We start from the raw sequence: 22,694 nt of genomic DNA, 5'->3' as shown, positions 1-22,694 counted from the left end.
AGGGAAACTAAAGATGATTCTACTTGAGCTGGGTAAACTTGGATTATGTTAGTACAAAGAACTAGACCCAGCATTTAAAGTAATCTTAATCTGTATTTTAGAATCTGCCACCAGAGCAAATACTAAAATTTTAAAATAAATTATTCACCTTGCCCTGGCCTTTAAATGTACAGCTATTACATAGAACTCTTTTTATTCCACCTCACAATGTATAACAGTAAACATTAAACGAAGAACCACAATTACAAGCTCATATCTTTAAAAAATGGATGCAACAAAGCTGCTTCTGCTGTTATTCTTGAAGCTGGATTTAGATCTAGAAGTTTATCAAGCAGGTCGTAAGCTTCATCAGGTACCTCATCCCAGCCTTCTAAATTGGTATTACACTCATCAAAATGACTCCCACAGCCATTACTGTCCCCTTTATATAATGAATTCCCTGAGTGTTGTGCTTGAGGTGTTTGGATGAGGTGAGAAGCTTTATGGTCAGTCTTCTCTGAAACAGTTGGGTGAAGAGAAGCAGGCCTTTGTATATCACTTGTTAATTTGGGAGTGTTGGAATCTATACCCCTGAGTCTCTCACAGAGTTTTCTCAAATCTTGTGCTGGAACTTCTTTGCTACATAATATTGATTTGCCTAAAAGAAAAAAAAAAAATGCACATTTTATTATATTACTTAAATATATCAGAAGCTTCTCTCATGAGAAACATACAAGTCCAACCATGTGTTTTATAGATATATACATACACTGGGTAGGAGACAGAATACCACACGCTATATTTAAGTTGCCTGCACTACACAGTTGAAGGCCAAACAAGAAAGTGGGAGACAGTAAGAAGAAAGCAATGACTTAACTATGCTACATCAGGCACTTACTTGACTCTGCCAACTTTTCCAGCTTCCTCTTATCCTTCTGTAATCTTTAACTAGCTGCAGCTCCCACCCCCATACCCCTTCCATGCCTCTAACTACATGGCCCCTATCTTTGCCTAGGATGCCCCATACCTCTTATGTGCCTAGGACACTCCCACTTACATCACCACTCAGCTCAAGAATCACTTCTGTGAGGACTGACACCCTCACAGAGAACTGATCATTTTAAGCTTCTGTCATATCCTGGAAATAATTCCTTGATTAGTTTTGCTATCCTATATTACAACTGATAAAATATATGTCTGTCCCCCCTACTAGACAATGAACTCTTCGAAGACACGGGCCAACTTACTCATCTTTGAACCCTGCAAAACCCAGACAATGGCTAATACATATTAAGTGAGCAGTTAATGTCTGTTGGACTGGACAAAAAGGCATCATTAGAGACACATCATTAGAGATGCTGTTCTTGACCAACCTATCCTAAGTAACTGAGCCCTCCTCACTACCTTCTTCCTTTTACCTTTCTCAATACCACTCATCTCTGACAGTATATATTTATTTATTTTCTCTCCTTCACTAGAATTTAAACTCTGTGAGAATAGGGACTCACAACAGTACCTGCCACACATGAAGCCCCGATAAATGTTTCTGAATGAAGTAATAAACAAACCAGATCTCAGTTTTTTAAAACGTAAGTATCAAAAACATGGGCAAAAATAAGTTAACCACACAAATGGCAATCACATATTATTTTTGCCTTGTATTTCCTTATTAAAGAGAAATGTGGCTCTAAACAATGAGTACTACAACATTTAGATTCCTTTCTGGGCTATGTAGATTGTCAACAAAACAAGTAATCTGGCTCTGGATGATAAAAAGTTACCTTTACATATTCTAAGCCAACTATTGGACTGGTATACTAAGTAAGGAAAAAATAGGGCTACAAGCAGGGAGGAAACAAATTACCCAAAACTAAGTTTATTGAGGATTCAACATACCAATCCTTTTTTATTTTTAAAATCAATTTTATCATTCTTATTCTCTCTAGAAAATCATAGCCAGAGGGAAATAATCATATAATTTTATTCCATAATTTATTAGCTTGCTCTGAAGTCATGAAATAATGAACAGTATGTTATAACATGTCCTCAAGCTATACAATATGCTTAAATTACTTTTTTACATGACCAAAGAGAGGGCTCATTTAAAATATTCAGGGAAAATAATTTAAACTAACACATTAAATCAAAACATATTTTGTTACAGAATACTGTGTGTCAGGAATTTGTTTTAGCTCAAGGTTTTTCTTTTTAATTTATTCAACACAATTCAACAAGTAGTTAATGACAACCCACAATGGGGGCAGGTCTAAGGGTTAAGGACAGTGAGGCAGGTTACAGACAAGAGAAGTAAAGGTGCTCTCCTTGCTATTCTCAGCCAAGTCATTTCTGTAAGTTATAAAGGGGAACACTTGTGTTTGTTGAAATTTTGAGTCTTCTGTACTCAGTCCAAAGTTATAGTAAGATCTGACTAAAATAACTACAGAAGTCATACTAATAAAACTGAGATAAGTGCTATATAGCATTATTCTTTTTTAATATGATAATTATTACAATGATAAATCTTTTAAAGCTCTTGCCTGCTATCATGGCACTTGCTCTGGAGTATTTTTGTGCCAGATGTTGTACTTCCATTCTTGGCCCTAACTCTAACTTTGACTACCACTGGGGAAGATTCAAGCTCTTCAACAAAATACTCTGGTGCTAGCTGATAAACTTCATGTTCATAAACTTCTCACAAAGTTATTCAATAGTAGATGAAAGTTTTCTCAATTAGTTGAGAATACACATACTCATATTATGTTTATTATCATGTAAGAATACCATTTCCAAGATATCAATCTTGCTTTCCATTCCTGGTCACTTTTCCCTTGTATGTACTATGTCATCCTACTGTCCTCGAATAAAAATTTTTTTGCAATAGGTACAAGATACATACAAACTGCAGATTGACTTTGCTGTAGAAACATATTTTGGCAAGCCTCTAAAGATGAGGCTTTCTTCACAATTACCACTAAGTTTTTCTTGTGGATTAGATCACAGCACTGCCCCTAAGCAAGGGGCAATTATTTTTGTTCCTAACCACAAGTAGTTCTCGGTCAAAATCAACTGCTTTTTCAAACTAACAAGGCTGGAGTCTTCCTAAGTATCATATTTTTCTGAATCACATTTTCCAGGAATGAGTAGTATAGGGCAGGCATATATATTTCTTAAAGATTCCCAGATAATTTTCATATGCATCCCTGGTTAAGATCCACTAATTCTGGAGCTGAGCACAAGGTAGCCCAGCTACTTTTGAGGTAGGCCGATTGAAACTGTACCACAGGCGTACTCCATATTGCATGATAGTAAGCTGACTCAACCACACTCACTCTTTGGATAATATTAACTATAAGTGTGCTTGGAAAATAAACACCAGGTGGGCACTTGAGTTCAGGCTGTTGGCTGAGCAAGGCTGAGATAATTCTCAGTTGCCCTACGAAATACAATACATATCCCAGGCTTAAAGAAGAATTTACGTGGCTGAGAGGATAACTTCCCATGTCCAACAAATACTTACAAAAACACTCCATCAGTTTAAGTGTTCTATTCATTTTGCTTCTCTGCTACCTTAAACTTAAGGAATCTGACAACACACATTTCTAGTCTCTTGCCTATTGTAGCCTTTATTATATATTATAATTAACTGTTTACTTATTAGTATAGACTAAGATCACTAAAGGCAAGGACATTTGAGTACCAAGAAGTAGTATACCTGATGTCTAAATACAATAAAAAATTAAAACATACTATTAAAAAATATTTACATAACAAAAGTCAAACCACAACTAAAGGGAGTTAAGATTTTACTCCTTATTCTTTTAAGATTAAAGTTGAATTTTAAATACTGGAGCAGTATAGTACTTTGTGCTTAATAAAATTAAATGATTATATGTATAGACGAGAGGTGATGATAAGTTATTTTCTTATACAAATGCAATTTACTTTCAAGAGATTGAGAAATTTTCTACCTAAGATTAGCGAACTTTATAAACGCCGAGTATGTTTATTTATAAAGAGAATTTCATAATAATTTATTGAGTGATCTGTAGGAGATAATCAAAGGCATTTGTTTTGTTATATAAAACTGCTTACCAAAAGTTTTAGCAGCCTGGATAGTTTCCCTGGATCCCCGAATTGTCATAATTTGAGCCAAAGCAGTTAAATCATCACTTGCTTTATAAAATGGGTATCGTCCACTAAGCAGAGAAAGAAATATGACGCCTGCAGACCACATGTCAATTGCTGAAACAGAAGACAAATTTTAAAAATAAATTCCAAATTTATAATTTTATCATCTAAATCGATAGTTCTCAACCTTTACTATGCATTAGAATCATCTTGGGAGCCTTAAAAAATTCAAAGGCCCAGGCTCGATCTCTCATAGATTCTGACTGAATAGCTCTGGAGTATGGCTCAGGCACTGGTATCTTTTAATAGTTCCTCAGGTGACTTCAACCAAGATTGAGAATCCTTGATCCAACGACCTCTCTACAAAATATAATGTTTTCTTTCTTAAACATCATGTTGGTAAGTTTAAAAGGATACTTGATCATTAGAAAACAGTAAGTAAATGTACAAAGAAATAAAAAATAAGATCAAAAGAAATATAAAAATAACTGTGGGAAAAATATCTGGATGCTCCTCAAAAATTACATACCATAATAGTGAAAGTGTTTTCATTTTAATGAAAAATAAAGAACATTAGCAGCTCTTTTTCAGCTAGATTCTAACACCAACTATTGCTTTAAAAACTTTAATCTCCAGAATTCCAGCAGTTAAGATTAAGACTAGCTCAGTTTCATGTTAAAAAACTTTTTTTTTTTTTTCCCCTTTTAGGGACATCTTCTCTCCTAATTGTTGACCTCCTAGTATCAACAAGTTATTTGCTCTCTATTCCCTTGGCCACTGTATCACTTGCCTTTCTTAGTTCTCTTTGTACTTCTGCCTGCTCCTTCAATATTTTCTCTAAGACTTAATGCCGAGATTCCTCCAAGTTCTAACATCTTCCCTTATATATACTCCCTGATTGGTCCATCCAGTTCATGGCTTCCACTACCATTTATATAATGATGATACTCAACTGTATTTCTAGCTCAGCTCTTTTCCTAAGCTTCAGTCTCAGCCTTTACTCTGTTGGACATCTCTATCTGGACGTCCCTCCAAAATATCTCAAACCAATTATGCCTCAAACCAGTCTCACACTTCCCTATTATAAACCACTTACTACTCCTTTATTCTCCACCTTGGTTACTAACATACATCCACATCCCCTAAGATAGGAATTTGGTAAATATCCTGGATGCCTTATTCTCTCACCATCCCACACTCAAATTACACCTAATTATCCACCAAACTCTGCCTTTCTAATCCTTCACCTTTCTTTTCATTCCCATTACCAATGCTGTCATTCACATTTTCATCATCTCTCACCTGGACTACTGCAGGCTACATCTCCAAAATCTATCTTCTCTGCACACCTGCCAGAATGATCCATCTAGAATACAACATTACCATCTTTTTCCCTTAAATAATTTCCCAACATCTACATCTACATCTACAGTATATAGTTCAAGCTATTTAACAAGTGGGATCTGACCTTGTCTACCTCTTTCCAGGTTTATTTCTTACTATTCTTCAACTTGCATCTTAATATTCTAGCAACACTAAACTTGTATAGTTCCTATATGACTAGATTATTTCTTGAGTTCCTTGGCTCATGACTCAAGGCTAACCTCCCACCCTAGTTTACACTCTCATCTCAGAGGTCACCTCTTCCATGAATTCCCTTCCATAATCCCTTTGGGTTAGGATAGTTAGATATCCCTTAAACACCTTGTATAGCTTTATCATCATACTCAACAGGTTATTATTATTTGAGAGTGTGCCCTTAGAGTGTGAACAGATGGTCTCATTCATTTTTGTATCATTAGCAAGCACAGAACAGACATACAATGAATGAATGCATTTCTTCAAACCCCATAATCCAAGTGAATAGCAGGATTCATCTATTCATTCAACAAGATGTTTCCTGGGTTCTAGCTCCATGACAACTTTTTAGATTATAGAAGATTTTTCTCTTTTTCAAAATCATTTCTTTTTTTTTGAGACAGGCTCTCACTCTTGCCCAGGCTAGAGTGCAGTGGTGTCATCATAGCTCACTGCAACCTCAAACTCCTGGGTTCAAGTGAGTCTCCCACCTCAGCCTTCCGAGGTAGCTGGGGATACAGGTGTACACCACCACACCTGGCTAATTTTTCTATTTTTTTTAGAGGTGGGGTCTTGCTATGTTGCTCAGGCTAGTCTCAAACTCCTGGTCTCAAGTGATCCTCCCACCTGAGCCTCCCAAAGTGCTAGGATTATAGACATGAGCCATGGTGTTTGGCCTTAAAATAAATTTAAGTGTTATTATATTATTTACACAATAACAAAAAGTAATTTGAATCAAACACAATTATATCTGCATCACAGAAAACTTTTGAAGTATTAGGCAAACAGATAAAACTTTGCAAGTCTTAAGTTAGCAAAAACCATTAAACATGATTTTTTTCCCACAAAGGTGAAGTTAACAACATTCCTGGTAAAATCATCTTGTAAATAAATAAGGAAAATGTAATCTATGAAAAAAATTGTTTAAAAAAAAAGCAACACTAGGATTAAAACCCTTTCTTAGTATTTGTAATTAAAAATTTTAAAAAATAGGGAAAAAACAGGATTAAAAACTTTCATAAAAAATAGTATTATCTCAAAAATGGGAATGCCACACTGCCAGAACTGCTTATGTAATTTAATTAAAAGCAGAAGAACTCAAATATTAGTCATAAATAGACAAAGATCATAAAATAAAATAAAATATATCTGGAACAATCCATTTGAATTGGGTTATGTATTTCTAGTGCAACATACCTGTAGTTTGATTGGGGCACTTTGTCAAGACTTCTGGTGCTCTGAATCCTGGTGTACCTGCCCTAGGGGCAACCTGCTGACGCCTTATGATGAAATAAGATTTCTCTAGTTATGTTAAAGTTGAACTATTTAAGTCCAAAATACAACATTTATCAATTTAGTTCACAGTAAATTTTGCCTTGATACCTATATAAATAAAAGTTTTTATAAAGTAAATCTAGCATGATGAACATCCTAGATTTTGCTTCTACTGTTTCCCCCCCCCCCCCCAGCTCCCTGGACTTACTTCAAGAAAGGTTTTATGGTAACTTCTGAGCATAACAATAGGCAGTAGATACTAAAAGCTGTGATAGAAAAATAGAACACAACAGGAATTCGGAGGTATAAAAATTCATTTCTGTTTGGGGTAATTAATTACTGACTTACTTATTCACTTATGTATTTGAGTTAATCACGAAAGCCTGATGAAAGCTGAATTTTAAAGGAAAGGAAGGAATTTATCAGGTAAAGAGTAGAAGATGGGAGTAAAAGAAGAGATCTGCTTGGTTCTGATTATTCCACACAGGCAGGAATAAAGAGAGAAAACAGGAAACATTATATCAGCAAGCAAAATGTGCAACTCTAAGCTTCTAAAAAGGCTACTCTCCCCACCACAACATCATTTGCATTAAGAGCAAACGTATTTTCCAAACAGCATGTCCATGTCAAATGAACAATATATGACAATAGTTATCCTTTGCTCTTTAAGGTACTGCTCTGTATCAATGCTTGTGTAGTTTACAGATCTATTAATTTGTTGTTCCCTTTCACTCACTAAATCAATTGCCCACCAAAATCAATGCAATTTTTAACCTTGCCTGGCAGCATGCTGGTGATTTTATAATACCATCAAAACACATTACCTTGAAAGGCAAATACTGCAAACTTTATCTGTTGCATAGCAGTCACAGGTCTGGCTAGCTGGGCAAGAACTGGCAGTTTTCCTCATCACACCACTATTCATAACTTTTGTAGAAATAGCCTTCTTTTTTGTTGCTAATTTTCTAGATAGCACATCCACAGTCTTTGACTGCTTCATGAGCTGTAAAAGAAAAGTCAAATTTTCTATTTTCATGACATTTAACATAATGTTCTCAAATGTCAGTATGGTAAAAAGCAATAGCAGAAGCATAACTTCAAAAACTGTTAACGTGCTGTTGGATTGTAAATAAACAGCTGTCTATTAAAATGTTTAAGACCTTTTTGGGTTTTTCTGTAGAATAACCTTATATTAAAATTTACTAATTAGTCCTAATTTGGCAAATATTTGACTTATATTTTATTAGAACTTTTCTTGATATATTACAAAAGTATAAAACAGTGACGTTCTAGTGTCTAACTCCATTTCAGAACTGGAAACTGCACAATTACATTGGCTAAAATCAGTTTTTATGTATTAGCTCATGCTGTCTAGCTATTGCACGATATAAGTCAATTTAAAATCATCTAATATTGATGAAATTTTGTTAACTTTACAAACATCTTTATGCTATCAACTATGTGTCAGAACTATGTTTAAGTGTTGGAAACTCACATTCTAGCAATGACAGAAAAGGCCTTAATGTTCTAAACGTTCTTCTAGGAAAATCGCAACAATAGTCGGCTAACCAAAAATGATAAAAAATTCCACCAGAAAAGTTCAGAGAAAAACCGGAGAAAACAAAAGTTTTGACTAAATGCTCAAAGCAATACCTCTGCCAAAGCCAAACTCTACTTTTAAAAAATTGCTGATAATAAATGTTAATCTAGCAATTACCTAAATTCTCTTCAGTGTATGACTGATCATTGAACTATTAAGCTACATTACTTACTTTCACTGCAGGGCTCTCATGTGAAATGGAGCTGTGTATATTGAAATTTCTTTCTCCAAAAACAGAGCGCTGGGCAGAAAGGCCTACAGATCCCTCCTACAATACCAACAAAAACAAGGAAAATAAGGATTATATCTGTAACACTTTCTGCCAGCTGTACTCTGCCAGTTTTGAAAGAGTTAAGTGACATGAAATAAAAACAGCTGCATCCAAGTCATTCTCAGGCACCAAAACACTTCTGTGAAAGGAGAAAATAGTCTAGACAGAACTCAACACCCATACACAATGTTATCATAGTCCACAAATATATATAACTAAAAAAATTCAAAAACCACCTGCATGGATGTTACATTTTACTGTGCAGCTAAAATGGAGATAGACACTTCAGAATTTTCCCCCTATAATTTCTTTCTAATTTCTTTCAAAAAGGACAATTAATCTGAACTTTTTAACATGCAGAGAAAATGTATTATTTTCCATTTTTGTCATATAATTTTGTAATACATAATGACAAAGCATTATAAATTAACAAAATAAATTTTAGTTTTGAAATAATGAGCAAAATGATTCAGTGTAAATCTTAGGAATCTAATCAATTGACCATATATAACGAATGTAAAAAAAAGTTTTTTAAATTACAAGTATTATCCTAGTATTATATCTCCCTCTATTGGTAGAAGGAGTACATTTCTCAAACAGTGTCAATACTTAAGAAATAAAAGAGGTAGAACCTTTCCATCTTTTCCTTGTTTAATCTGAATTTGTGCATTTATGTAGGGTCTTTTAACAGAAGTTTTTGTGGTAGACTGTTGATCTAGCTCCTTAGGTGCTGGGCCACTCACTGCAATCTTATTTCCCGTAATTACGTGGGATTTGTTTTGTGAACAACTTTCCTGCTGAGCGTCAGACTGGACAAATTTGAGAAGCTCTATTTTCGTATCATGGGTTCCTTGGGCCAAACCAAAGTCTACCAAGGCGTACCTAAGAAACAAAATTAAGTATTTTTACTTCTTTATTAACAAGTAAAGCTTAGCAACGTCGTAATACCTTCAAAGTGTCCTCATACAAAAATGGTAATTCTTTTGGGGAGCAATTAAGAATTTATAACATTCCTGAAAAAGGAAAAGAAAAATACACTTTCCAGACAAAGTAAGAATTTAATAGCTCCCTAGGATTGAAAATTAAGGAAGATGTATCCCATAGTCAATCAATCGATCTTTTGTCTCTTTCTTCCAATGGCCTGTGCTGATAAGGCAAAAGAGCAATATATAATATAAGCACAATTCTTTGTTCTCTGATGGTGTCAGAGATAGCATCATAGCAGATAATCTCTAATTAAGCAAGTTAAAAAAATAAAATCATGATTTTAAAATTCAATTTAATTAAAGAGAAAAGTCATGGGTATAAAAGCCCAAGAGAGAAGTTATAGTTTTAATCTTCTTATTATCATACTCAATATGATCCACTATATAACAGCAGTATTTATTTTCAGCTTATAATGCCTCTATGTATATAACAAGCATTAAAAATATACATAGATAAAAAAATAGAAAGTTAGTGTTGAAACAGGAAATTAACTACCATGTGATTCAATCTCCTCATTTACTAGAAAAGAAAAATGAAGCCCAGAGATGAGGTTAAAAAGGATTAGACTCTTTCTAAGTCCTTTTTAGCTAAGTGCCATTTCCACCAAACCATAGTACATCTAATGATGTACATTGCTTTACTAATACAATTTTATCATCTTCACTGCATTTCCCTTCCCAATTACAATGAAAATTTAAAACAGAAATAATCTGTTCGTGGCTGTTGCAGTATGTACTACGTCTAAGAGAAGTAGGTTGGAGGACACAATTAACAAAACTAGAGATACACTGTACAGCTATAGTACCAAGCCCCTGGGCTGTGAACTAGTATAGTACCAGTCCATGGCCTGTTAGGAACCCAGGCCGCACAGCAGAAGGTGAGTGGTGCGTGAGCCAGCAAAGCTTCTTATGTATTTACAGATACTCCCCATCGCTCACATCACCACATAAGCTCTGCCTCTTGTCAGATCAGCGGCAGTGTTACGATTCTCATAGGAACACGAACCCTACTGTAAACTGCACATACCAGGGATCTAAGTTGTGAGCTCTTTATGAGAATTTAATGCCTGATGATCTGAGGTGGAGCTGAGGTGGTGATGCTAGTTCTAGGGAGCAGCTGCAAATACAGATTATCATTAGCAGAGAGGTTTGACTGCACAATAAATGTAATGCGATTGAATCATCTGGAAACCATCCTCCCCTTCCTCTACCCCAACCGCGGAAAAATTGTCTTCCATAACTGGTTCCTGCTGCCAAAAAGGTTGGGGACCGCTGCTGTACAGCATGAGGTCTACAGGTAATAAAATTGTACTGTACATGACATTCATACTAAATGAGTTATTTTAACTACTTTTGCCAGAAAAACAAACAAAATGGGTAACTGAGATGATGGGTATGTTTATTGCTTTACTATGCTATCCTTTGTTACTATGTATCCAATAACATGGTGCTGAATAACTGAAATATAGATAATAAAAAAAATTTATTTAAAAAAAAAAAGAGAAATGGCCAGGCGGCTCATGCCTATAATCCTAGCACTCTGGGAGGCTGAGGTGGGAGGATCACCTGAGGTCAGGAGTATGTGACCAGCTTGAGCAAGAGTGAGACCCTGTCTCTACAAAAAATAGAAAACTTAGTGGGGTGCAGTGATGTGTACCTGTAGTCCCAGCTACTTGGGAGGCTGAGGCAGGAGGATCACTTGAACCTAGGAGTGTGAGGTTGTAGTGAGCTATGATGAGGCCACTGCACTCTATCCGGGGCAACAAAGCGAGACCCTGTCTTCATAAATAAATCAATAAGAAAGAGACAGACCCCACAGCACAAATTCATTCAAGTGTAACTCTAGTCATTCTAGTAACTCTTCATACTTACTTTTTCAGGTGCCTGTTATATAAAAAATTGCTGGGCTTAACATCACGGTGAACAATACCAAACTGATGAATGCGTTTTAAAGCTTTGAACAGATTAAACATATATTCTCGTACTTCTTGAAAGGAAAGAGAATTCAAAATGTCCTAAAAGGAAGTTATGAATAAAATGAGTTATGAATGAAAACTGTTTTCAATTATTTAGCTAATAAAAATTCAAGAAATATTAAAACCTACCAAAAAGGACTCATGCTCCAGATATGGCATTGCAATAACCACATGATCATTTTTCCTAAAGCAGTATTTAACTCCCATGACATTGTCTTGCCCCCTAGTGGAAAAATGCACCATGAACTTTAGAGGAAAGGTCAAATGAACTAAAACTTTATGCCTAATTTTTCAAATGTAATTTTAGCAATATATACATATTTGCTAGAAAACTGACTTAAAATCATCATCATAGAAGATAGTCTAAACATTTAAGTGACTTCTATTAAAATGTTTTCTTTTAAAACAAAAATAGCACCAGTTATGAGGTTACTATAATAATTAAAACATGAGATAATTATAGTTTTAACTGGGGAAGTGGCAGAATGAAAAGGAAAAGATAAACAAGAATGAACTGACATAGTAGCAGATAAGATGGTAATAGTAATAAATTTAAAAATAATAATAGGTAACATTTATTGAACATTCACTATATGCTAAGCTCTAAGTACTTCACACCGATTAACAAATTCACTTAATCTTCACAACAACCCTATAAAGGTGCTATTATTCCCTCCCCAGATAAAAAACTGAGACAAGAAGAAGTTAAGGAACTTCTCCAAGGTTACTAAACTAGTCAGTTATGGAGCCAGGATTTGAATGCAGGCAGCGTGTATTCCAGATTTATGCTCTTAATCACAACACTATACTACTTCATAAAAGATGAGGAAAATATGGTGAAGTTGATTTCCATGGTTGAGCGTAAGTAAAACAAAGTAGATACCAACAAAGTAAATAGAGAAACCAGGAAAAGAAGCATCCTAAGCCTGACCTCATCACTTTGATAGAGATATCTAGATAAGAGACTAAAGTTTAGTCACTAAACTGTAGGTGAGAAGTCAAATGAGAAGCCAGTAAGAATACTTTCAGAAGTCATTATTAAAGGTGTGGAAATTAATAGAAAAAGGAAAACACTGAGCTTTGGAAAAAGTCTCAAGTTGGAGAGCAAAATAAGAAAGGGGCACCAAGGTGACTTTTGAAGAAAGTGGGGATCAGTATGGAGGTCAAACAGAATAAGGACCAATGGAAGGCTGTCTGGCAAAGAAGAATTAACTGGTAATTTTTCAGAGACCAATTTAAGTGGAAAGGAAGAGGCAAAACAGGAGTTAAAGGAGGGAAAATATGATACATTGGAAGCAGAGCATAAATACAATTTGCCTGATTGCATTGCAAAATCAGAAGAAGACATTTTTAGCGTGCACTTTTTTAAAGCACAGAGAAAGAAAAAGTGGTAGAGGGAGATATTTGAAATACGGAAAAAGGAATGACCACATTCAGAGAACTAGAATATATACAATCATGCCTTAGAGAGACCATCTCATCTTGTCTTCGATAATGTAACAGAGGGGTTAAACAAGCAAATACACTCATTCATTTGATAAATATTTAGGGGGCATTGTTATTTGCCTTTAGGGATTATAGACATTAGGGATGTAATGGTGAATAAAATTAACACAATTTCTGTCTTCTTTGAGTTTACTATTTAGTGCACAATACAGGTAATAAGGTAACTAATAATGACATTATAGCAAGGGTTTTGAAAGAAATCAAAAAGTGTTGTGACAATAAAAAAGACAGGAGAATCTAATTTAATTCAGATAAGACCTGTTTGAAGCAGTGACACTCTCATTCAGATCAGAAAGATGAAGAATCAGTATGCAAAGACTGGGAGAGGTCTTTCCGAATGGGGAAACAATTCGGGCAGTGGCACTGATGTAAGAAAGCTCTTGAGACAAATTTGAGGAAGTAAAGAAGCTGGAGCACAGTGAAGGAGGTGGGAAGACTGGCATTAAGATTGAATTGTTTTTCCAAAGTACACAGGGAAACCACTGAAAGATTTTAAGTGGTGGAACTAACATTATCCAGTTTATGTTACATGCATATACATTTTATATACTAAAGATCCCATTCTGGCTACTGTGTGAAGATGGAGTTAAGGGGGAAAGCCAAGAAGCAGGCTACAGTAGTAGTCCAGGCCTGGGCTGAGGTAATGGTGGAAAAAGCAAAAGACATGGATTAGTTCTTAGATATATTTTTGATACATTCTGGACTTGGTGATGGATGTGGTTTAGGAGAGAAATGGAGAAACTAGGTTTCTGGCTTGATCAACTAGGTGGATGGTGGTGCCATTTGTGGAGGTGGGTAGATAGGAACAGTTGTTGTGATGGTTTTTTTGGGTATTTTTTGGAGGAGGAAGGTGAGTTAAAACTTAGTTTTTGCCATATTAGGTTTGAGATATTTATCAGGCACTCAAGTAGAAATGTCAAATAGGCAGGTGAATAGATACAAATCTGAAGTTAACATAAAAGGTCTGAGATTAGATATATACTTCTGGGAATTGTTGCTATAAGTCATATGGAAATGTAGGATACTAAGGAAGAATACAGAGAAAGCAAGCCCAAGATCAAGCACTGAGGAACTGCAACATTTAGGGATCAGGTAGCAGAGGAAGAGCTGACAAAGATACTGAAAATGAAAGGCCAAACAAGGAAGGAAGAAAACAAGGAAGGTGGGGCAGTACAGAAGCCAAAGACAATGGTTCAAAGCAATTATGTTAAATGATGCCTAGAGTCATGGTTGACTCTAACTAAAGTAGTTTCAGTTTAGCATGGAGGAAAGTAGCCACAATGAGTGCACACGTAGTGAAAGGGAGGTATGGAAGTGAAAACAGTATGTGTAGATAATTTTTGAGGAGTCTAGCTGTGAAGGGGAGCAAAGAAATGATGGAGTGGCTGGAAGAGGAAGGGAAGCTCAAGAGGAATAAGATTCTAGATGGTGTCCATATGTTGACAGGAATGACCTAGCTGAGAAAAACTGAGGAGAAAGACCTAACGGATGATTCTGTTGTTCTAAAAAAAATATGGGATGAGATTACCAATAGCTGTGGAGATGTGAAATGTGAATTCCCCACATTTAAAAAAAATTTCTGAACTATGAAAGCCAAGGTTTATGATTTGGCAGGAAGGTTACAAAAAGAAGTGGTAAAAGAATAGGAAGTCAAGCTGAACCTCAAGGGAAATCTACTCTAAAAGAATTACTATAAATTTAACTAACTATTGCAAGGTTAGAGGAAAAGTACTAGCAAATGGCAAACACTTGACTGAAAAATGTGTATGATTCATGTACAATCTCATCATCCCTGTTAAGCATCTACTTTAAAATCTTATAAATTATATATAGCCAGTACAATTAAAATATCTTTAAATTGCCTACCCGGCTACTGTTAGGCACTGAAGTTCAGCTGCAATTCTTATAGGATGACTTGTTGGAATTAAGTGTTTTAGAGCAATCTTCTCTTCAGATCCTACTCGCAACTGTGCTGTGGCCAAATAAACAGAGCTGAAAGTGCCTGTAAAACAATTTATTATATTTTTCAGTTATTTGTTTTTTTAAAATGTTAGTGAAACAATGCTAAAATAGATTATAAAACTGTTTTAATGGTATAATAGGTTATATTTATTATTTATTCTTTCTTTCCGGGGGTGGGGGGGAGAAAGCTGTTATTATAAATAGTAATATAACCATGGTCTTAATATTTAAAGAAGTGATATATTTTTCAATAAGAAATAGTAATGAAAACCAAGATTACACAAGGAAAACAGAAGGAAAATAAAACTTGTAAAAATAAAGTATATCACCAAAGTACCTTCTCCAATTTTGTCCTTAATCTTAAACAAATTACCAAGCTGTGGTACAGCTTCATAAAGCTTCTCAATATCTTTTTTAATGCCTATCAGGGAAACAAGAATTTATAGTTATTATCAATGAGAGTATATTTTTTTTGTAGTTTCCTAAATAAAAAATCTCAATGAAATAAATTCTAAAACATGAATAATTAATTACAAATAAAAGTTTTAATATATCTTAAAATGAAAATTAAAATTCCATCAAGTTGCTATAATTCACACACACCCCTTGAACTAAAATAACAGTCTCAGAATTACACACAGCAAATTTCTACCACACTGGAATTACATATTAATAGATTCATTGATTGCTATTGCACAGACTACAACACAATGAAGAAGCTAAACTTAAAAATAACTAAATATTTCATGCTGTGATCACTAGATGGCATGACAACGACACAATGCCCTTGAAAACTATTTCCTTCCCACAAAGATACAAAATCTTATAGGCTTGGAAAAGTTTTATTAATATATAATATTCACAGTATACACTCAGAGAGGAGGCCTACTAAAGCTCTCAGGCATGTTAAAAATATTTTTAAAAATTTGTCCCAATTACTAGTACTCTCTAACTTTGATAGCAGATAAACTGCTACTTTTAAATAGATAAACAAGAGCTCTTTATGAAAACATACATGGCTAAAAGAAGGGGAGGCAATAAAACAAAATCCAATAAACTTCTGGATACAAAAGAGTACTACATAAAAGCCTTCAGATTTTATTACACTATCTAGGCCAAGCATCAGCTACTTTAAGTTATTATAATAATATTCTGTACAGCACAGCAGTTTAAGACATTTTCAAAGCACTTTCACATCCATTATCTTTTTAGATTATCACAATAGTACTGTGATATTGGCAGAACAGGAATTATTATCTTGATTTTTCAGGGAAGTTAAATAATTTGCCAAATTTCACAGAGGTATTGCTGATGTCTATAGAACTCATTCATTTAACAAACACTTTAAAAAATGCTCAGCAATGGGTAAAAAATGAATAAATTTGGTGTAGCCACTGGGAGCTTAGGTCTAGTAGAGGAGACAGATGTTATCACAGATGTTATACAAGGTGATAATTGTAATAAAGGAATGCATATATTATTGGGCTGGGGGAAGGGAGATGAACACTTCCAAAGGTGCCAGGAGGAAGCCTTCAGGTGTTCTGAAGCATTCATCAAATAGCAAAAATGTAAAAAGACATTTTAGAAAGATGGAACTATGTATGTAAAGACATTGAGAAGAAAAAAGGCATCGATGATGGGAGGGGAGAGGGCAGAGAGATAATGAAATACAATGTGGCTGAGGAGGAAAAGTAGAGAATGCAAATGAAAGCCATGGAAAGTTTTTAAGCAGGAAAAAAGACAAATGGACAATGGACTTGAAGGGCAAGAGAAACATGAAGAGCTGGAGACCAAATAAGAGGCCAGGAAGATCTATTACAGTGTTCTTTCCATTATATCAACCCATCTAAGGAAATGGGAAGAACTTCTAACTTAAATAACCCTCACCTTCCCATCTGTTTCACAGGTGGACTATGAAACTGCATGGTTGGCTTTTGCTTTTTTTTTTTTTCTTCCCTAAGACAGGGTCTTGCTCTGTCACCCGGGCTAGAATACAGTGGCATGATCATAGTCCACTGCAACCTCAAAGTCCCGGACTCAAGTGATCCTCCTGGCTCAGTCTCCAGAGTAGCTAGGACTACAGGTGCCTGCTACCATGCTCAACCAATTTTTTATTTTCCACAGAGAAGCGGGTCTCACTATGTTGTCCAGGCTGGTCTCTAACTCCTGGCCTCAAGTGATTCTCCGGCCTGGGCCTTCCAAAGCTAGGATTACAGGCGTGAGCCACTACCTGAGGTCTTCACAGATTTCAATTCAAGAAGCAATATAACATAGCAATTATGTGTTCCAGTTTGGAGATTGGCAGTAGGAGGTTAGTTAGAATCTTGGCTCCACTATTTACCAGCCAGTATCCTCCAGCATGTAGCTTATCTCTGTGAATCGTAGTTTTCTCCTCTATAGAAAAGGGATAGTAACAGTACCCAGGCTATTTAGATACTGTGAGGATTAAATGAAATCATGTATGTAAGTAAAGCTTATAACACAATGCCAGGCACATAATAAATATTAAATAAATGACAGTGGTAACTCTTACTGTTGTAGTTACTGTCACTAACACTATTTCTTTAGGCCTTTTGCTCTCATCAGTCCTCTGCCTGAAATGCTCTTCCCTTGTAACTTCATGGGTTTGCTCAACTGTCACAGCTACCTCTGACATCCTACTTAAATTAGCATTCTTCCCATTACCCTGTTTATTGTCTTCAGAGTACTTATACACTATAAAATTATCCTGCTTATTTATTTGTTCACTGTCTGCCCCCTTCCACTAGAATATAAACTTCATCAGTACAGGTTCCCTGTCTATATAATTCACCACGACATATTATACTCAGCTCCTAGTTAGAACAGTGCCTGAAACATTTGTTGAATAAATAATTACTATCATAATGAGCATCCAGAGAAAGCTGGAGGAAAAAAAAGCAAAAGTTTAGAAGTTACAACGGAATGAAGCAAAAAACAACATCAGCTACCTCACTATCAGCTATGACACTACTTCATTCTGGAAGCCAAAACCAAGGCCCCAGGGGGAAAAGTGGCTTTCTAGCAGTCTACAGTTGCCATAGTCAATTACAATCTTTCCTAATGAGTGTCAATTCCAAACAGCTTCAAATTCCACAGTGTCACAAGGAAGGCACCATGAATGGGCACTAAAATGGTATGTTCAATTTGAGATTACATTTCTTTGTCTCTAAGACAATTTTAACTATGGAATTGGGATGCATGTTACAATTGTCACCCAGCATTAGAACATACAGAATAGGTGTCAGTGACTTGAAGAAAAATCAGAGAAGCATTCCTTTAACCCTTAAGAGCCAAATGGATGTACAGAGGAGCAGTGGAGGTGGTGAAGCATGTAGGCTAGCTCCACATACTTGGGCTCTTCTTGATAGCCCATTAACAATGGCTTTTTATTTTTTATTGAATTCCTCAAAGAAATACTGCATCACTAATGTATTCAGAACAATATTATAAAGGGAAAACAGGATACCAATGAATCCAAGTGCAAAAAGTGATTCTAAAGAGACAGACCTGAAACATTTATTTTCCTTTTTAATTACATACCAGAGATATACAATTATTTGTCTAATTAGGTCTAAAATAACTCTTTCAATAAGTATAAAACAAAACAAATTCTAGGTGATAAGAAAGCACTATGTCATAGTATAACTGGCATTTCTGAAAAGTACATGAAATAATGGTACATCTTATAATCAATGGTATTTAGATATGATGAAATATTTTAAGAACCCTGTATATAGTTGTTTTATTACTAATTGTATTCAAGTGTTTGTGTGCATATTTTGTTTTGTATATGTGACTAATAATACTGAAAGCTTTGTAGTAGGATGATATAGTCATGCTGTCCACTAGTTTCATGTAGTTATTTAAACAAATTAAAAGTAAAAATCATTTTCCTAAGTTACACTAGCCACATGTGACAGTACAGAAACATTTCCATTATCACAGAAAGTTTTATTGGACAGTGCTAATATAATGGAACCCTAGAATCTAAAGATCTGGATTCAACTCTTGTCATAAACTATCAATTTCCTAACATGTAAAACAAAGGGGTTGGATCAGACAAACTTTACCTTCCAACTGTAAGTCTATGGTTTTCCTATGAGCTCCACACTTTGGACTTTACCTCTGCATAGGCTTGAGTTAGCAGTTAGTAGTAGAGATACTGGTTAACTATTAGAAATCACCAGAAAGAAAATATATGTAATGAGAAAATGCTGTAACACACAAGCCATGTGAATGACTATGTAAGCACAATGTGTTTCCACACCACTACTCACGTCCTATGTACTTATCCATCTTTAAAAAACTCAAAATATGTTTAAGGTTTCCTGTCAATACAGAACAACTTTGATATTTTTAAACAACAGTAAAATTTCCTAGAACCAAAGTGAATGCAATATCCTCAATTTCTGAAGTGGGAAATGAGAGCGGAAAACAGCATTCATGTCACAAGTTGGACAACTGTGTTAAAGATAGAGACAAATGAATATACATTTTGAGGACTGGGAGAAGGCCCTGAAAAGTCCATACCATGCTAAAAATTTATTTAAATGCCTATATTTGATACATGAGGGTCTAGGTCTCTATTTTGAAATTTTAAGTAAATTTTATTTTCTGCTACATACTATATATTAAAGTTGGCTTTAATATAGCAATAGCCTCCTTAACTATATTCCCTGCTTTCATCCTTCCTGGCCCATAGTCTATTTGCAACACAGCAAGCAGTCAAGAGTTATCTTGTTAAAGCTAAGTTACCATGTCATCTCCATTTTGCTCAAACTCTCTAATGGTTTCACATTTCATTCCATATAAAAGCCACAGAACACTTCTCTTTACAGCCTCTCTTTGACTTTACTCCAATTACCCTCCTCTCCCCCATTCTAGCCATAATGACCTCCTTGCTATTCCAGAATGGTAGGCGCACTCTCACCTCAGGGCCTTTGTAATTGCTGTTTCCTCTGCCTGAAGTGCTCTTCCCCAAATATCTGCATAGCTCATTCCTTCATCACCTAGAAGCCTTAGCTCAAATATTAACTCACTGAAGTCTTCTCTGACCAACTACACTTATTAAAATCAATCTCCTTTCCCAATACTTCCTATCTCTCTTTCCCTTCTACATTATCTACACAATGGTAATCACTTTTGAACATCGTATTTCTTTTGTTTATTGTCTCTTTCCACTAGCTTGAGGGTGTTGATTTCTGTTTTATGAATTGATTTATTCTGAGCACCTACAAAAGTGTGTGAACATAAGAGATGCTTAGTAAGTGTTCATCGTATAAATGAAATGTTTTCAACATCTTACTATGGAGTAAAACTGACACTCCAGGAATATAGTCATATTTATTCTGGGGCTTCATGTACTGTTTGATTTATACCTCCTATAATTAGGGGATCATAAAATTTAGCCCAAACTGGTACTCTTGAAAGTGAAAGGGAGTACCAATAATTACATTGTGACGACAGGTATAAACTGGATCTGTCCTAGTCAAACCAAGACAGTAGCTATAACCCCATTTAGGAAGCATGGGCTAAGGGCATCCATGTAACAAACAGAAAGCAAGCCTTCCCATACAGATCAACAGTGTAGAGAAGACATTTGATATATTATTAATAACTAATTTGTACTTCATTCTTTCACTGAACAGATCTTTCTCACTTACTAAACTTGGCATATAGTAGATACTTTAAAAAAAAAAGCCTGCTGAAACAATGAAAGAATAAACATTTGACCAATATTATGTCAGACAGTTTGTGCACTGCAGTATTTTTCTTAACAGGAAAAAATGGAAAATAATATAAAGGTCCAATAATAAAAAAGGAATTAAATTATAGCATACTATATAATGGAACTTAAATCAAGTTGTAGAAAATTTAAATACATGAGAAATGTTCAAGATATATATTAAGCAAAAAATGGAGATTAGAAATAAGTCAAGATCCCGATTTAGTTTTTTAAAAATGTATCTAATTATGCATGGGAAGACTAAGGAAATATAACAAAATGTAAATAGTGGCAATATTTGAATAGTGGGATGATATTTTCTTTTGGCTTTCTATACTTCCTAAATTTTCTACAATAAGCATGTATAATTTTTATTAGAAAAAATGTTATAAAAATCTGACGAGTATCTCAAAACAAAATGCCAGGCTATTCTACTCATCCACTAAGTATTTTACTTTATATTCTAACATTAAATCATTCATTCAAATAATTTCAAGCACCTACTATGTGCTGGACACTTAGGTTCTGGGAATGCAAAGATATATCAAAAACATAACTACAATAAGGAGTAAAGCTGGTGAGGTCCAGGCACATCACTGTCTCATGATCTAATGTGATTGACTTTCCCAATACATCAAAACACAGTGATGTGCCTGGACCTCATCAGCTTTACTTCTTATTGAAGTAATGTTTTTTATATAACCTTAGTTTTTATTAAGGGTCATATAAAAAAAAGAACTATATGAGTAAAGTTTCAGCATGTTTTATAAATTGTCATAGACATTATTTATAATGTCCAATGTTCTGTTACATAAAGGTTATAATACTTTTGATATTTGGAATATCACTCTTAATTTCCCAACAGATTTTCAGTATATTAGAATAGTAGCATTGTCCTGAACGTAATGCTAGAACCAAGTCAGAGTCATCCATTCACACTCCACTTAAGGCATAAATGTGTCAGAAACTATAAGACATACTGCCAATGGTAAGTAAAGATAAGAACATAGGTCTAGTAGACAAATTCTAGGGTGGCCATCAACAAACTTTTGTGTTTTTAGACAGTCACTAATATTTTTGCCTTAGCAACTTCGCCTTTACAAGGTTGAATTACAATCCTCCTAAATGCAATTTGATCCTAAGTCTAGATCTTACCAAGCTTTGTAAAATGCTTCTATATAAACATAAAACTCACTTTAAAGATTCGATCAGTTATTTTTTTTAAAGCAATCGAAAACACACAATTGTTGCCTGTACATCTTTGAAACTGTGCATCTTCGGAATCAAACACATACCTGGAAGTTTAAAATTCAGCTCGTATTTTTTTACAGAGCCAGCAGCCTGAAGCCGGTCACCCGGGGGAGAAAAAGCCATTGGCTCGTCCATCTGAATTCCCAAAGACGCCTCCATCACAAAACAGCTGGGATGCAAAATAAGGGGTCACGTCCACAGGGGGAGCACAGCAGCTGTGAAAATTGTAATACTGGAGAAGTTAAGTTTTAGATCATTTACTAACCAAGCACTAAAAGATGCCACTACCCTCAAATGGGCAAACATTTTAAAACGCACCATGTGTCTAAAAGCCCAAAGAAAGGAAAATTGTGGTCATTTCTAAGGAATTTCATTTACTTTACTTTCACCTTCTAGAAATACCGGCAGGGGGCTGAAGGGAGAATTTCCAATTGAG

The 22,694-nt window shown here is 35.0% G+C and overlaps 1 protein-coding gene across 1 annotated transcript; it reads right to left on the bottom strand.

The window, feature by feature from the left end:
* Positions 1–242: 242 nt before the first annotated feature.
* CDC7 (cell division cycle 7) lies at positions 243–22,417 on the bottom strand. The gene is made up of 11 exons (XM_069478202.1): positions 22,303–22,417; positions 15,599–15,682; positions 15,166–15,301; positions 11,923–12,016; positions 11,690–11,832; positions 9,464–9,713; positions 8,733–8,828; positions 7,785–7,963; positions 6,883–6,965; positions 4,072–4,221; positions 243–637 (listed from the first exon to the last, which is right to left on the bottom strand). The coding sequence occupies exons 1-11, from the start codon at positions 22,415–22,417 to the stop codon at positions 243–245; spliced, it is 1,725 nt and encodes a 574-aa protein (XP_069334303.1).
* Positions 22,418–22,694: the final 277 nt, after the last annotated feature.

This window comes from Eulemur rufifrons, chromosome 8 (genome assembly GCF_041146395.1).
Source record: "Eulemur rufifrons isolate Redbay chromosome 8, OSU_ERuf_1, whole genome shotgun sequence".
Classification (NCBI taxonomy): domain Eukaryota; kingdom Metazoa; phylum Chordata; class Mammalia; order Primates; family Lemuridae; genus Eulemur; species Eulemur rufifrons.
Note: the sequence above shows the minus strand (reverse complement) of the source record. Positions and strands in the feature narration are given on the sequence as shown.

Coding starts and splice junctions, on each gene's coding strand:
- CDC7 (XM_069478202.1), bottom strand. CDS start 22,417: ATGGAGGCGTCTTTGGGAATTCAGATGGACGAGCCAATGGCTTTTTCT. Junction 8,829..9,463: donor AACAAGGAAAAGATGGAAAG/GTTCTACCTCTT, acceptor TTGGTATTGTAG/GAGGGATCTGTAGGCCTTTC. Junction 7,964..8,732: donor ATGAGAGCCCTGCAGTGAAA/GTAAGTAATGTA, acceptor TTTCTTTTACAG/CTCATGAAGCAGTCAAAGAC.